The sequence below is a fragment of the Symphalangus syndactylus genome, chromosome 9, assembly GCF_028878055.3.
Source record: "Symphalangus syndactylus isolate Jambi chromosome 9, NHGRI_mSymSyn1-v2.1_pri, whole genome shotgun sequence".
Lineage (NCBI taxonomy): Eukaryota > Metazoa > Chordata > Mammalia > Primates > Hylobatidae > Symphalangus > Symphalangus syndactylus.
Genome location: NC_072431.2, coordinates 39203344 through 39219201, shown reverse-complemented (window position 1 = coordinate 39219201; position 15858 = coordinate 39203344). Strand labels below are relative to the sequence as shown.

Below are 15858 nucleotides of genomic sequence, written 5' to 3'. Positions count from 1 at the left end.
ATCCACAGATGAGACCAGGGTGGCTGTATTTTGGTAGGTGATGAGAGAGCGGTGGAGATAGGGCCAGAGAGGATGGGGCTCTGAGGCCACTGTGGTGCTTTGCAGGCTTCACAGGAAGGTGGGTAAATTTACTGCCCGTGTCCTTCAACCACACATTGCCCTGGAAGTTTGTCTTTCTCAAAGGTGTTTCAATCACTGCTATCAAATATTAGACTCCTTAGACAGGTGTTGAGTGAGATACAAGGATGAACAACTCATTTAAGATAAGTACCAAGGAAGATGAACTTCCTTGGATATGCACGACTTCAATATTGGTTATTCCTAAAACGCCACCTTGTTTTAGAAATAAAGACTCATGTATAAATGATCGAGGACACTTATACTACATTCCACGTTATGGGAAGGAAACTATTGGCTTCCGACTGAGGCTATTAATTTCTTGAGAATTAGTTTATTGAAAATAACCATTAAAAAGTAGTTCATTTTATGCATCTAACAAACAGCTACAAAAGACTATATGTCAGACACTGCTCTACAAGTCATAACTATTTTAAAACAACAATCAATTCCGTGGGGTAAGAACCACTATTATCTCAATTTCATATATGAGGAAACTGAAACAGAGATAACTTATGAAAATTTACCAAAGTTGCACAGCTTATATATTACTGAACTGGGATTCAAACCAGATAGTTTCATTTTAACCTCCATTCCTTTACCCACTACAGTGCTGCCCCTGAAATGAGCCGTAGTGAACATGTTCTGTTTACAAGATTGACAAGTGAGCTATGTTGTATTTCATTTGAAAGAAAGAAATTTATAACATTGCAAAGTATTGCTTTAATCTTCTGAAGGAAATTAGAGAGCAGCATTGTTTCCTGTGGATGTACAAAGCACTTGTGTATATATTAAAGCATCTTCACTTTTTAATGATCATTTCTCAAATTTGGAAATTTAGTGTAGTACCAGTAGGGTATAAGGAAATTTTATCACATATCTAAAATGTTCTGTTGTGTTCATAGATATCTAAAAGGATGTTTCAATAACAAGCCTAATTTTGCGAATGGGTAGTAGTTTTTTAACATACAAATCACTTCTTAATATTCTACTGTTTCATTATGACACTTATTTCAAAAATTCACCTGCTGTAGCAGTGACAAAAGTTCCTGGCCCTAAAAATTAGTGACTAACAAAGATGTTCCTATCTTTGCTTGTCAACAAATAGTAAATATGAAAGAGGGAAGATGAGTTGTCAAGCCATTGGGGCATGGCCTTACCTTGATTGTACCTCTCTCTTGTTCACACAATACTGATTCTCTATAACCACAGAGTAAAAGATGGAATGCTAAACCAACAAGTATCTGTTAAAATATATACTGTCAATACAATGTTTTAAGTAAGTAAAAATGGAGTATTAATTAGAAACCAATGGAATAAAATCAGACTGCTCTAACTTGCCAAAGATGTTACCTGTGTGTCAAAAGAAGTGTTTATGACTAGCATGTTAGTATTGCATGCCAGTAATCTGAGCAGGTGGTCATTAGAGGCTTATGCTAGAAGCCAGATCGTTTTCCCCATGAATAGCTTGGTAAGGTCTAAGCACTTATTTCTTCCTGAATTAAAAATTATTCCACTTCGAATTGCCAAAGTACCTGTCCATAATGCCAAGGAAGTGTTTTAGCAGTTCCCCTTCACAGACTGAGAATGATTTACTGTGTTCAGAATTTTTCAATCTGTCTTATTGGATAAACTCAAAATATCTGCTTTATTGGATAAATTCAAAATCTCTGTTAGGTGCCTTCTTTCTTCTTTACAAACAGCATAATTGAAAGCATTGTTTTGGTAGAATCTTCTCAGAAGACCACATTATCACCATTTAAATTAGCCCCAATTCATTTTACATTTGCTTATTTTACTGTTAGCTTTCCCAGAACTATTTTTTTTTACAATTAGAACATCTGAATTTTAATTACATTACCATCAAGAAGCTCATTAAAGTCACTTAATTGGCAACATTTCCAAAAAAACCTTAGCTGGGTTTAATATATTTTAAAGAGTTACTGTCAAAGTATAATTTCACCATTACAAACAGCTTGGCAACAACATTTGCATAAAGATCTGTCAGTTTCTGAAAAATGCTCAAATGTTGGGAAAATCAGATTCGTTAAGTCGCCTTTACTGATACAGTCTAGAAATGGAGAAATTGTTATAGATATTCATCTTCGTAACCCCTGCAGTACCCAGAATACTACTGTGCACGGCATAGGTATTCAATAAATGTTTTCTTAAGGAAATAAATAATGCATTTTATAAATAAGGGTAGGTTTTAAAAAACATTTTTAAAACTCCAATAAAAGTTCTCTCATTCGTGTTAAATTTAACCAAATACTCATTTGCTTGCTTCTTTTTTTCTTATTTACTCTAAGAAATATTTGATGGTCATCTAGAATTTTGAAACCTTTAAAAATAGCTCTCAGGCCAGCCGTGTGGGACTAAAATTTGAAATAATGTTTAGAAATTAATTGTTTTATGGCTTCCCTCTTCCACTAGACTTTTTTTGGGGGGAGGTCTTACCTACAGTACCTAAAATAGTGGCTTGCAATTGCAGTCACTGAATGAGTGAATGAATGAATGAAAATCTTGTTTGTTGTGTGTGAAGGATAATTATACTTTGCAGCTTTAATTAGGCTATTGGGATACCCCCTTTTCCATGTCTCATATCCAAGAATAAAATGTGGTAAATGATAATTATTATTATACTCCAGCTTCTTACAGATAGAAAAGGCAAGATATTTTTAAATTTTTCTTTTAGCTTGGCATTTTCTACTTAAAATCTCTCCCTTTTGTACTTCATGTACCTTTTATCTTTCTAGACAAAATAAGAATCTAATAAAGCTGTATGAAAGGTGAACACTTAAAAAACTGCCATGCAAGTTGCTGCCTTGCTCTTAGTACATCCTCAAAGTCTTGCACAGTGTTTGATATACAATCAGACGCAGTAAATGTTTGTTGAATGAATGAATGAATGAATAAATAACTGAAAACATATTTAGAGTTTTGAGGAAGACCTGGGAGATTCTACCTGAGGGGGTCAGGGAAGGCTTCATCAACAGTAATGTGGAAAACCAGAATCTTCCATGAACACAAAGGCATTCATTAATTCAACAATTGGTGAGTTTCTGTGATATGCCACATTCCAAGACAAGGGTGGTGCAGATTTCTCTAGGGTAGCATTAGGAAGATTTTCTCTAAGGTAGCACTAGGGTGTTCAGCAGCACTTTCTGTGATAATGAAAATGTTCTACATCGACATTGTCCAATATGGTGCTGACTAACCATGTGGCCACTGAGCAGGGAAATGTGGCAAGTAGGACTGAAGAGCTGAATTGTAATTTTATCTAATTTTAATCTAAGGGTCCATAGAAGCTGGTGTCAGGAAAAGGGTTTGGAAAATATGCATGGGGACAGATCGTCAAGGGCTCTCTGTGTCATGCTGATTTTGAATATTATTTTTTAGGCAATGGAGAATCATCGAAGGGTTCTAAGTGGGAAAATGACACTATTAGTTTTGTCTCAGCAGTTCCCTCTGTGGCAGTGGGAGCAAAGGCCTGAGGCTGGAGACCACTTACTGCAGATCGATATTAGAATCCAGTTTCGCAAAGGTCACAAAGGCAGAAAATAAGTTGGAGAAATAGGATTTTTGTTCTTTCTATTTGTAATGACCCTGTGGTATCCCTAGATAGAGTATTAGAAAATGACTGGTTATTTTTCTCTCCCTAGATGGAGAGAGTGAATGATGAGAAAACTGTGAGAAAATCTCTTGGGCTTGCTTCAGAGGCTGCTGTGCGCAGAACACAGAGAGAAGGTGGTAGCTTACTCTGGTCCTCAGGGCAACAGCCATTGCATGGAGGAAGAAAAGAGGGTCTGTGGCCAGTCCTGAATCTGGGAAGCTGTTGTCCAGAATTCCTGACCACCACAAAACATCCCTTCCTGACGTGTGAGGTGGAGCTATGTGGCCTGAGTTAGGGGCAATGATTTCTGAAAGCTGAGGTGGAAACAATGCTGAATTGGAATAAGTCAGAAAACTCTAGAGAAGACTGCATTTGTGCTCTTTGTGGTCTTCCTGCTGTAGTGTTCCAGGCCAGGATTGGTTCTTCTGGGTATAAGGCATGAGGGGATTCAACCTGCAACTGGAAAGAAGGTATCAAGCTAGGGATGGGGAGAAATTACCCAGGGCAATCCAGTGCTGGGGGTTACACAATGAAAAATCCCTTAGACAGCAGTGTGGTGGATACTTCCAACATTCATTCAATAAATATCTTCTGGTGACCTGGTATGGATCTTTTAATTCTGAGGCAATCACAGAGATGGCAGGTCACCAGTAGTTTCTAACTGAAGGTGGTAGTAACTGGCAATGCATTGCTTTAGGACTGTAGGCCTTACAGCTATTTTTTTCAAAATGAACTTTATAATGTAGAACTAAAACCTCAGAAAAACCTCATAGATATAAAATTTTCCTCTCTAGCTATTGTTGTCATTTTATTTACTTATTTATTTATTTTTGTTTGGTTTGATTTGGTTATGGGTTAGCAATCTGAAAGCAGTTACCATTACTAATTCTAAAAATGGATTCAAAATAGGAACACTTCCAAATTAGAAGCATTTTTTAAAAGGAGCCTGAATTCAAAAGTCTGACTTTATCTTTATCAAATGCTTTTGGCAATGTTGAAGAAATCTTCTGGGAGAAATGTAATAAACATTTCTTGGAGGGACAGCATAGAGTGCAAACATCTCAAAAGTGATTCACTTGCATTTTCTGAACAATGCTTTTGCCTACTCTGAGCTGTTGGTTCCAGTATTTGGAGTTCTCATGACAGAAATCCAAAACCACTTCTAGATTCTTCTCCTCCATGACCACCCTAATATTATTCATGCACTTGCTTTGCACAAACACTTCTTTCTGTGATAAAACCTGGAACCTGAAATCAATGAATACAGACAACACAATAGCACTTGAACTTCTGACTTTATTATTTTTCTTCAAACGAACAGGTGATTAAACACTGTGTCCAAAGCAAAATGCACGACTCCCTTTTCTCTTCTTTCACAGAGTACCAGAAAATGTAAACAATATTTAGCTTGAACTTCTGAGTCCTCATCATTTTTTTAACAGCCTTTAGAACAACATTCGTTTGTTTATACCAGCATTTTACAACATAAAAAATAAAACAAGCAAACGGTCTGAGGGATTTATATAAAGTTTTCAGATTCTGATACAGGCTTGCATCTGCATCGTTTTTAGTCCAACAAAGAGAAACACTGCTTTAGGAAGTGGGTCATGTGGGTGTATAAGTGGTTCGTGGACAGGCCGGATAAGCCATGGTTCTGGTCAGAGTACCACTGAAACACAAAGAAAGAAGCTTGTTTTATTCCTGCAGTCACAAAATGCATTTAGCTTGGACTTTTTTGTGCTCTCAGGACCGATAATCTTTCTATTATGGGGAAATTCTATCTAAGAACACTCAAATAAATAAAATAGCTTACATGTAAATATTTATAGCAGGAAGAGCTTTTGTTAACCTCCACTACTGTTTCACATGCTTTAAACATATTTTAGATCTCAGTGGCTGAGATCTCGCATCATCCAGCATCCTGGAAGATCAGGATCAGGAATCAGAGTTACCAGAAGTGATGCATTGGGTCTGTTATTTTGCTTCTTTGGAGTCTGGTTTCTTCATTTGAAAAACAAAGGGGTTGGAGTTGATTTTCCCTAAAATTCCTTGTAGCTCAAAAATTCCATGAGGCTTTCAGCCTGTGAATCTAATTCCTCTCTGTTGCAGAAAATCCACAATATAATGTATTCATATATAGCCATAAATACCCTTTATAGGAGTTAAAAATAGCATTTTAAAAAAGTGAAAGATAGTATTATAACTTTAAACCTCACTCTTGGAGGGATGCCACCAAGATTATTGCTTTCACTGAATAAAGGTAGCAGTGATCACGATGTAATAATATATATTTACTAAGTTGAATTTACTTTGGGGATCACAATAAAAAAGGTCAGAAAAAGCTCACCTCACTCTTTGTATATTTTTAAAAATTTCATATATAATAGTTGTGTATCTTTTGGGGGTACAGTGATATTTTGATAGCTGAATACAATGTATAATGATCAAATCAAGATAACTGAAATACCCATCACCTCAAACAAATTTCCTTTTATGTTGGGAAAATTATAATTCTTCTCTTCCAGCTATTTTGAATTATATAATCAATTATCATTGACCATAATTTCCCTACTGTACTTTCAAATACTAGAACTTATTTTTTTCTGTCTAACTGTCTTTTGTACCCCCTAACCAACTTCTTCTTATACCCCCTCCCCCATTTCCTTCCCAGCCAGTACACTTTTTTAAAACAAATGTTGAAAAGATGGGGGTCTCCTTCTCGGGGTTCTTGTTCAATTTAAGCATTGAGGGAGCATTTGTGAGAGGAAAAGGTAGCTACCAAGAATGCCGCCCCGCCCCCAACTTTGGCTTTCACTTTATTTTCTTTTCTGGTTCCATTTCTCATTCCTCAAGCAACCTGGATTTTACATTTAGCTAATTCATTCATTCACTCAGTAAGAAGCTGAGCATTTGTGATAGGCCAGGTTGTATGCCAGGGGATGAGAATACACAGGCGAAAAGTTCTCTAACCCCAAATGGAGCCATATGATTTCAGGGAGCCTTGGAGGTTTGTGATGACATTCTGCAACTGCTTCTTACTGAACAAACAGAATCTTTTAGCTGTTTAAGGATGCTCAGGTTTTGCAGGGACTCTAAGCATATAGTTGCACTTATTCACACAGGATTTCAGAACTACTGGATGTTTGAACAAGAAGATAATTTAATCTTGTGAACTCCTTTATTTTACATGACTCAATTGGGAACACGAGAGGTGATCTGGTTTGCCTCAGGTCCTTCAGGAGTTAAAGAAAGATCCAAGATTCATTTGCTAATGTTCTGCCTACTCTATCCTGCAGCCTCTTTGTCAGATTTCATTTTAAAAGTTAAAAAAAAATAAAAATATGAACCCCTCCTTTTAGCTTGAGGGTCTAAGGCCATGAACATGAGCAAAACAAAATTATGTACCATTGCCTGGAAATCCACTTGTGCATTAACCAGAGCTTTAGCAATCTGTGCTGAGTTTTGAAAGTGCACATTATCTGCAACAAAGAGAGAGAGTTAAAGTGCTGCTAAATACCAGAAAGCATAGAGTGACAATGTACTGCCTGGAAATGAACACCAACAATTATCTAGTCATGCATTTGACATTGTCAGCAGTGAGTAATCACACTCAGATATGGAAATGTCCCTGACTCTTAGGTACTGACCCTGAGCATAGGCATAGGAGGATGCTTAATGTTTCTTAAACAAAGTGATGCTGGCTCAGTATTTTTATGTGTAAGAGTCTTGCTTAAACCTCACCATCTGCTGTTCCGTGGATGAGAAGATAGTCTACATTTCTGAAATATTCTGCTCTTGCCATCACAGTTGAATTCTGGAAAAGAGAAAAAAATTAACATTTTAGTTGCTGCAAGTTCTAATAGAAAACTAGCTAAATCATTGTGCAATGGACTTAGCACCAATACTGAAATTATGTATTGCTTTGGTTGATAAATATTTAAGAGTCAGAGCAACACATTTTCATCATCATTTGCATTACTTCCATCTGATTCTTAGTTTGAAAAACTGAAAGTTTATGTGTCATATGTTACATATGAGTGAGACCTTAGGCATAAATGATGCCCGCTCAAGCTGTGTAGGGGTTGGGGGTGGGGAGGAAGATTGGGAAAAGAGAGGTTAGGGAAGGGAGGATGGGAAAAGAAAGAACAGAATCCAAAAGGAGTAAAAACCTTTCTAGTGATGTGTTTTGCAATTAACAAAAGATGATATTTGCTTGGGGACCCAGAATTAAAACTGTAAATTCTGAACTACTGCTTTTAAATTATTTAGCATATTAGAAATTAATTATTAACCTAAATAAAATGGAAACACTTACTTTATAGTGCTCAAGATTATCATCCTTTGTTGGGAGACCCATGAATCTCTCTGTGTAGACAGACGCTATAAAAGATATAAGAATATGCATTGTTTGCATGCGATGCATGTCATTTCATTAACCAACAAGACCTTCTAGTTTAATAACTGTTTCTCAATTTTCCCGTCTTGAGCTCTTGAGGTAAATTCTTGCTTTACTTTGCTATAATGGTTGGCCTCAAAGAATATGTGCCATCTCTGCAATTAGCCTCAATAGAGCTAGAGAAGTATGAAGGAAGAGATTATGGAAACAGGAGTGTCTAAACATTTTCTTTCTATGACTATTCTTAATATTTTTCACTTCTACCCTCCTAGGGAAGAATGTTGTAGTAGGAATGACCTGTAGAATGGTCTCAATATATTTTAAAGAAAATCACAAATCCAGCCATCTTTAGGACTTTTACTGGTGTCTTATTTCATCTGGGATGAAAATATTTTCCTCAAATCCATTCCCCCTACACATATACATATATGTACACACCTTTTTTCTTAATCAAGATCCCCTACAAGTCACAACTGTTTATTTCTGCCCCAGTACAGAAGAGAGAATCTGATGAAGCTAATTTTTGTATAATTATTAGAGCTATTTTGTATAATTATTAGAGTTCGTTCCAAATAATCATCCTGCATTGATGTAATGATAAAAATAGGCACAAACAGGAGTATTTCTCCAACAAAGTTTTTGTTTCTTTGATTTCTGGAGCAATGGAGCTGGCAATTGCTAACTGTGGCATGGAGGTGAATTGCTTGGCCTCTGGCCTGACCGTGCAGAAGATGTGCTTAAAAGCCAATTATGCTGTAGCTGTGTGCCTGCAAAAACAGAGTTAGCTCTGATTTTAAAGATTTGGTTGGGCAGGGTCTCAAGGTTTCTGGGAGAAAATAAGATATAGTGGATTATGGAAGAGGCTTTCCTCACTCTTGAGATTTCATTGATTGTTCCAACATGTTTATAATAAATGATATAAACAACTTTGTTTATAAATTATATTTTCCCCGGTGATGCTGGGGTGAATTTTACTGCATAATCCATTTTTCTAGCAACATCAAATATAGAGTAATTACATGTCAAATGCTTTCACGGTAACATTCATGAATGTTTCCATACCGTAATATTCCCAGCTGGAGACTGGAGCCACTGCTATCCCACATTTGAAAAGACCAGTTCCAGATGCAAGGGCCAGTGATGAAACGTATCCTCCATAGGACTGTAGAGACATTGTTATGAGTCAGACTCAGATTTACTTTCATAAGCTTTCCTCCCTATGTTTATAGCAACTCTACTCACAATCCGGACTGAAGGGAGCTGGAGAATATGGCTAAGGGTGGATTACATGTCTATCTTGCATCCTCGGCAGCAAGCTTCAGATAAATGACCAGACATAATGGTAATTTCATCCCTAATGCATTAGAAATACTTGGTGTGCTGATCAGAACAGACCCTCTTAAAACATGGTAGGAGCAGTTTAAGAGATAGATAGAATTTCAATTTTCTTTTGCAAAAATAAAAAAATTCTCCTTTTTTTCTCTATATCTTTCCAACTAGGACCGTGCTGGAACAAAAACAGGATTTTACTTGAAAGAGATGACTTGAAAGAGATGCACAGAAAAAAAAATTACCAAAATTTAAATGTAAGATACATCCTCGCAGTTTGCAAAAGTCCTGTGAGACAGAACATGTATCTTTGTATTTACTTATTTATTTTCACAACAGAATACCAAAGGAAGGCCATAAGAACTTTTTGGATAATTTAAGACATGGCCATAGTTTGTGTATGATGTAGTGGTACAAGTTCTAAGGATTTCTGACATAGCAGCTCAACGGAGGAAAAGTCATCGGTGTCTTTAAAAACCTTATATTTCTTCCTGCAAATTTAAGGAAAAGGAAATAAATACAAAACAGGATGCAATTTGCAGAGTTAGGAGTAGGTTTATCTCTCATAGATTTTCTTCTCCAAGGAATCAAGAGGTGATTCAGAAATGGGATCCTGTTAAGAGAAAGAGATCTCTGCCCATGTCACATGGAAATTTGAACCTTTTCTTAAATATGAAGAAACGAACAGGGCATCCAAATAAGGTTGCATTGCCTCGTGAGAAGCAAATTTGGTCTGTACAAACATGCTGTGAGAGAGGTGCTTCTCCTGGGAACGTGGACTAAGCAGTTGTCTGGGACATGGACCAAAAAAAATGTGTGCACTAGATTAGGAAGTGATTCTCTGTGTTTATTCTTGCCCTGATGCAAGAACGTCCCTAAAAATCATAAGGGGACAGCGTGACTCTCCAGCTAAAGCCATACCGTGTTTTTAGGACCTTATTATGACCACAGATTTCTGGGAATCACTTCCCTCAGATCAGGATAGATCATATCATCTTTACCAGAGAAGGTCATTCTTTAGAGAGGGAGAATGAGTGAGAGTGTGAGAAAGAGAGAGAGAGATGTAGACAGACATGGTGCTGGTAATAGGTCAGTGGCAGGGGTCTATTTTTAATTCATGAAATGCATGGAATGGGAGAATCAGCTAAACAATCTTGCTGAATCTAACAGTTAAATGAAGAATTCTCAAACTAATTTACAGTTTTATGTTTTTAGCTCTGGGGAATTGTATTGAAGACCTTTAGCTACAAAACACAGAATAAAAGAGGGGGCTCGGATTGTACCATGGACCCTTTTTATTATACTTGGAGGAGAACTGAACCATGTTTTAATAGGGAAAAAGCATATTTTAAAAACAGAAGATACATTTGGGTTTGAAAATCCTTATTGCAAGTGAAAATTCTCTGTCTGGTATAAACTTTCACTTATAATTTAAAAAACGACTTATTTTGATTAGCAGGTTTGCAGCAACTCCTGCTGAAATGGGAAGGCTTTCCTTCCTTCTGAATTTCAAGATCAAATGAGAGCAGAGTAACCCAGAGACCTTTAGAAAAAAATTATTATCGTTTATTATTTTATTGGCAAAGTGTGTTTACTGCAAATAAAAATACTGGGTCCTGCTTCTCCTTTCCTTTGCCCCAGAGAAGGAAATAAAGTGAGACTTGAGATTAAAATAAGAGCCTTTGCATATCATGAAAAGGTTTTTGAACATTTCTGTTGAAAATCTCAGGAATTATTAATCTGTATCTATTCAGTCATTGGGTGATAGTGTTGTATTTAAATAAAACTTTCCTGTTTTCAGAATGAATATAAATTTTCTCTGGGAATTTGTAAGAGCAAAAGCGACTGTATCAGCAGCACAACAAAAGAAGGTGTACTTTAAATTCTCGGGCAGCTTGGAGAAGCTATTCCTATTGTAGAAATGAAGAGGGGGAAAAAAGAAAACCCGAGTTGACTTTTTCCTGCCCCCCCTCCATGAGTGGGGCTCCCAGGCAGAGTGGGTGGCTGTTGCAAGAAAAGAACCCACAGAGCAGATTGGCCATGAGAATTCTGGAATTTTGTCCTTTGCACTTAGACGCCTTGCCATTTTGTTTAAATGAGGGATATCTTTAAAAACATTCTTAGAAGGGCACAGGATTTTGAAGGAGGGTTTACGAAACACTCTTATTTGAGGCATAATGCACACTGGAACATTTTACCTATAGGCAATAATAATAACTAGCTAACATTTATGTGGTCAGGGTTATTGTAATGGCCTTTATGGTCTCACGCAATCTGTCTCCATTCTCCCACCTCATTTCTCCCCTTCCTTTCTATTCCCCTTGCTCACTGGCTCTCTTGATGTTCTTTGAACTCTCCAAGCATGATCTGGCCTCAGGACGTTTGCAAATGCTGTGACCTTCTGCTTGGAATGCTCTTTCCACAGACACTGGCATGCCTCACTTCCTCTCCTCTTCAAAGTCAAATGTCACCTCAAATGAGCCTTCTTTGCCGTTCTGATTTAAAATTGTACCAACTTGCACCATTCCTCTTTCTTGTTTTGTCTTTTTCCATAGCGCTTAACTTCATTTAACACTCTCTATATTTTACTTATTTATCTTGTTTATTGTCTTTCTCTCCAACCATTCCCAACTCCATAAGGGTAGATATTTTTGTCTGTCCCGTCAATGAATGTATGCCCAGCACTGAAAATATGGCCTGACACACAACAGGAATAGAATAAATATTTGTTGAGTATATGACTTTGCTATTACTTTGTCTAATCCTCACGGTGTCTTGGTGAGGAAATTATTGCTGCATTTCACAATAAGGAAACTGAGGCTCAGAGTAAACTTATAGTGGCTATGGAGTCAGTAAGCAGCAGAGCTGGGACTCAAACTCAGGACACTTGACTCAGCAACCCATGCCCCTTCCTCTGTATCCCTATACTTAGGGCAACCTCTTTTGGGGAAACTGTAAGTTCAGAGTCTAATATAGTCTCATTAGAGGTGCATTTGTCCTACTTTTACATCGTTGATCACACATAGCAATTCAAATTACTTATAATTAGTCACTGGGAGAGAAAGGAACTAAGATTAAATCATGAACTAATGCTTATTCAACACCACCTGGCTAGGCCTATATTAACAAAGCGAAGCCCAGAAATGAGGCTGTTATTCTAATAATTTAAGCAAAACCCTCGCTACTCTTCAATTGTCAGAATAACTGTGTTGAGTTTTCATTGCATATCAGGGTTTTGCAACTCTGACACTATTGACAGTTTGGGATGGATAATTCTTTGTTATAGGGGGCTGTCCTATGTATTGCAGGATGTTTAACAGCATCCCTGGCCTCTACCCACTAGATGCCAGTAGCACTCCCCCAGAGTGACAATTAAAAATGCCTCCAGACGTTGTCAAATGTCCCAAGGAGCAAAATCGCCCCGTTAACAACCACTGTCATAAACTGATACTTCTTAGGCACTGTGGTGGGCACATAGTGAATATTTATCAAGGGGCTAAAACCGGGACTAATGGGCCTTGTTTTATGTGAGCCAGAAAATGAAAGGGGAAGATAAAAGGGTTTATTCCCCATTTCTTGAACTCGATAATGGAGAGTAATGTGGGATTTGGAGCTTATTGACCAATTGACTCCAAAAAATTTTGTTGGGTGTGATGTATTTCCCAAACTACTATACTGTCTAATACTTCATGGAAACACATATATTCTTCCCTAATTCAAAACGCAATAAGAGCTAAGTAACCCTCATGGTAATTTTCAATGTCTTTCTCTTTTCCATCTCCAATTTGCCACAGGTCCCTGCTTATTATATTGTATAAGAGCACACAGAGATATGACCTCTTCCAACTGCTACTTCACTGACTAATTCAGGCCTTTGATATCTGTCCCTGGTATTACTTCTCTCCTAGCCCCTTGGCCCATCCTCTCCCCAAATCTCAGATTATCCTCCACTTTGCAGCCAAGATTATCTTTCTAAGACACCAATACCTTGCCCTATTGACTTCAAGAGCATTTTAAATATTGATGTCCATAGAAAACATTGTCAGTATAGGTTCTGGGATGGTGGAGGAATAAGGAATTGTGGAATCAAATACTTTTTTGGTAATATTGTGTTAAACAAAACTTGACAGGTTTGTTTTTTTTTTTTTTTGCTAGTCTTTCTAGAGCCTATATACTCTATTACATAGAATTTGTGATTTGCCAAATTATTAGACTATAGGACATTTTCCTGAAACATCTCCTGGTACTAGTGGGACACATTTGAGGGAAGACATTGATTTACAGGATTAAAGTCAGTTTAAACAACATCATAGATGCTTGATGTGGCCAAGCATTGTGCTAAACAAACACAATTCTAGCTTTGGGCTCAGAAACAAAGCTAAAATGAGACACAGTCCATTCCTTTGATGAACTTACATTCTTTTGGGAGAAACTAACAGACAGACAAGACACAACATGGTAATTCCTATAAGAAAAATTCAAAGAGCTACTGGAGCACAAAGAAAATAATATCTAAGTTGAATCTTAAAGAGCAAGTGTAAGTTATCCATTTGGGAGTGAGTAAAAGATGGGGAATGGAAGAAGAGAATGGACATTGCAGATGCGAGAAATAGCATGTGCAAAACATGGGAACAAGGAAGCACAGATCTATCTATCTATCTCTCTATCTATCTATCTATCTATCTATCTATCTTTTTTTTTTTTTGAGATGGAGTCTCGCTCTGTTGCCCAGGCTCGAGTACAATGGTGTGATCTCAGTTTACTGCAACCTCTACCTCCCGGGTTCAAGCAATTCTCCTGCCTCAGCTTCCTGAGTAGCTGGGATTACAGGCGCATGCCACCACGCCTGGCTAAGTTTTGTATTTTTAGTAGAGACGGGGATTCATCATGTTGGACAGGCTGGTCTCGAACTCCTGACCTTGTGATCTGCCTGTCTCGGTCTCACAAAGTACTGGGATTACAGGCATGACCCACCACTCCCAGCCATAATTTAAATTACTTAAGGTACAGGGAGAAGTGGCAAGAGATGAGATTGGAAAGCTAAGCTGGAGTCAGATTGCCAAAGGCCTTGCATGCCAGGAAAGGTATCTGGGCTTTGTGTTGCAGGCAATGCAGAGTCCTATAAAATACATAAGCAGAAAAGCCACACAGTAAAAATTATTTTGGAATGATAACTTCATTAACCACATTGGAGCTTGTGAGGCCAAAGCAGGAGGACAGGTAAGAAGCAATTAGAATAAATTGAAGCGTGAAAACTGTGGTCTGTAACCCAAACATCAGCATTACTTGGGGTCTTGTTGGAAATGCAGACTCTCGGGCCCCACCCCAGAAGCACAGACACAGACTCTCTGGTGTCTTAACAAGCTCTCCAGGTGATGTTTGTGCAAGCTAAAGTTTGAGAATTTCTGGCTTAAATTACAAATGGAGAAACTCAAACTAAGGCAGTGTCAGTTCGGGATGATGAGAACAGACTTTGATGTTTAAAGGTAGAATTGACAGAACTTACTAATCAATGGAATGTTGAAGTCAGGAACGGGGAGGTTGAAAACAGCTCTCAGGTTTCTAATTTGGGTGAATGAGTGTGTGGAGAAGCCTTAATGAAGATTAAGACTTGTTTTAAAATAGGCTTTAACAAGTTTACCTTAGGCGTAAGTTAAGTTTGAGGCCCATGTGTGACATGTGGGAGAGATGATCAGCAGGCATTTGAAACATGGAGCACAGAAGAGAGGTGTGTGCTGGTGCCAGGGATCTGGAAGTCATCATCATCTTTGACACCACAAGGGTTTGCCAAAGGAAAGGAAGACTAATGAGGGTCAAGGCGAGATCCAGACCCAGAAAAACACCAATACTTAAATAATAAATGGAGGCCGGGTGCGGTAGCTCATGCCTGTAATCCCAGCATTTTGGGAAGCTGAGGTGAGTGAATTGCTTGAGCCTAGGGGTTTGAGACCAGCCTGGGCAACATGACAAAATCTTGTCGCAAAAACAAAAAAAGGAATATTAGCCAGGCATGGTGGGATGTGCCTGTAATCCCAGCTACTCGAGAGGCTGAGGCAGGAGAATCGCTTGAACCTGGGAGGCAGAGGTTGCAGTGAGCCGAGATCGCACCACTGCACTCCCGCCTGGGCAACAGAGAGCAATTCCGTCTCAAAAAAGAAAAAAGAAAAAAAAAAGGTGTAACAATCATAGAGGCACAGAAGAATGAAGAGAAAGGTGTCACAGGCATGCACAAATCCCTCTCCTTTAGGTGGCCTAAAAGACTGTCTATTATCTGTATACTTGCTTATTCAGACTCATTTCCTATACTTTCCTCAAGATACTTTAGACTTTTGAAGTTTCGGGCATCCCTGGACAGCTCAGTCTCCCCGTGTGCACCATGCTCTTTAACTCAGGTCCTGGGCAA

At 38.0% G+C, this 15858-nt stretch overlaps 1 protein-coding gene across 2 annotated transcripts in view; it reads right to left on the bottom strand.

The window, feature by feature from the left end:
• Window positions 1-5006: 5006 nt before the first annotated feature.
• Window positions 5007-15858, bottom strand: part of FAP (fibroblast activation protein alpha) — a 72882-nt gene continuing 62030 nt past the window's right edge. For both annotated transcript variants that reach the window (XM_055291952.2, XM_055291953.2), the window contains 5 exons: window positions 9189-9288; window positions 8046-8110; window positions 7472-7544; window positions 7136-7209; window positions 5007-5399 (listed from right to left, as the gene is read on the bottom strand). In XM_055291952.2, coding sequence (XP_055147927.1) covers window positions 5298-5399; window positions 7136-7209; window positions 7472-7544; window positions 8046-8110; window positions 9189-9288 — 414 coding nt within the window. In that variant the 3' untranslated portion in view covers window positions 5007-5297. The remainder of the gene's footprint in view (window positions 5400-7135; window positions 7210-7471; window positions 7545-8045; window positions 8111-9188; window positions 9289-15858) is intronic.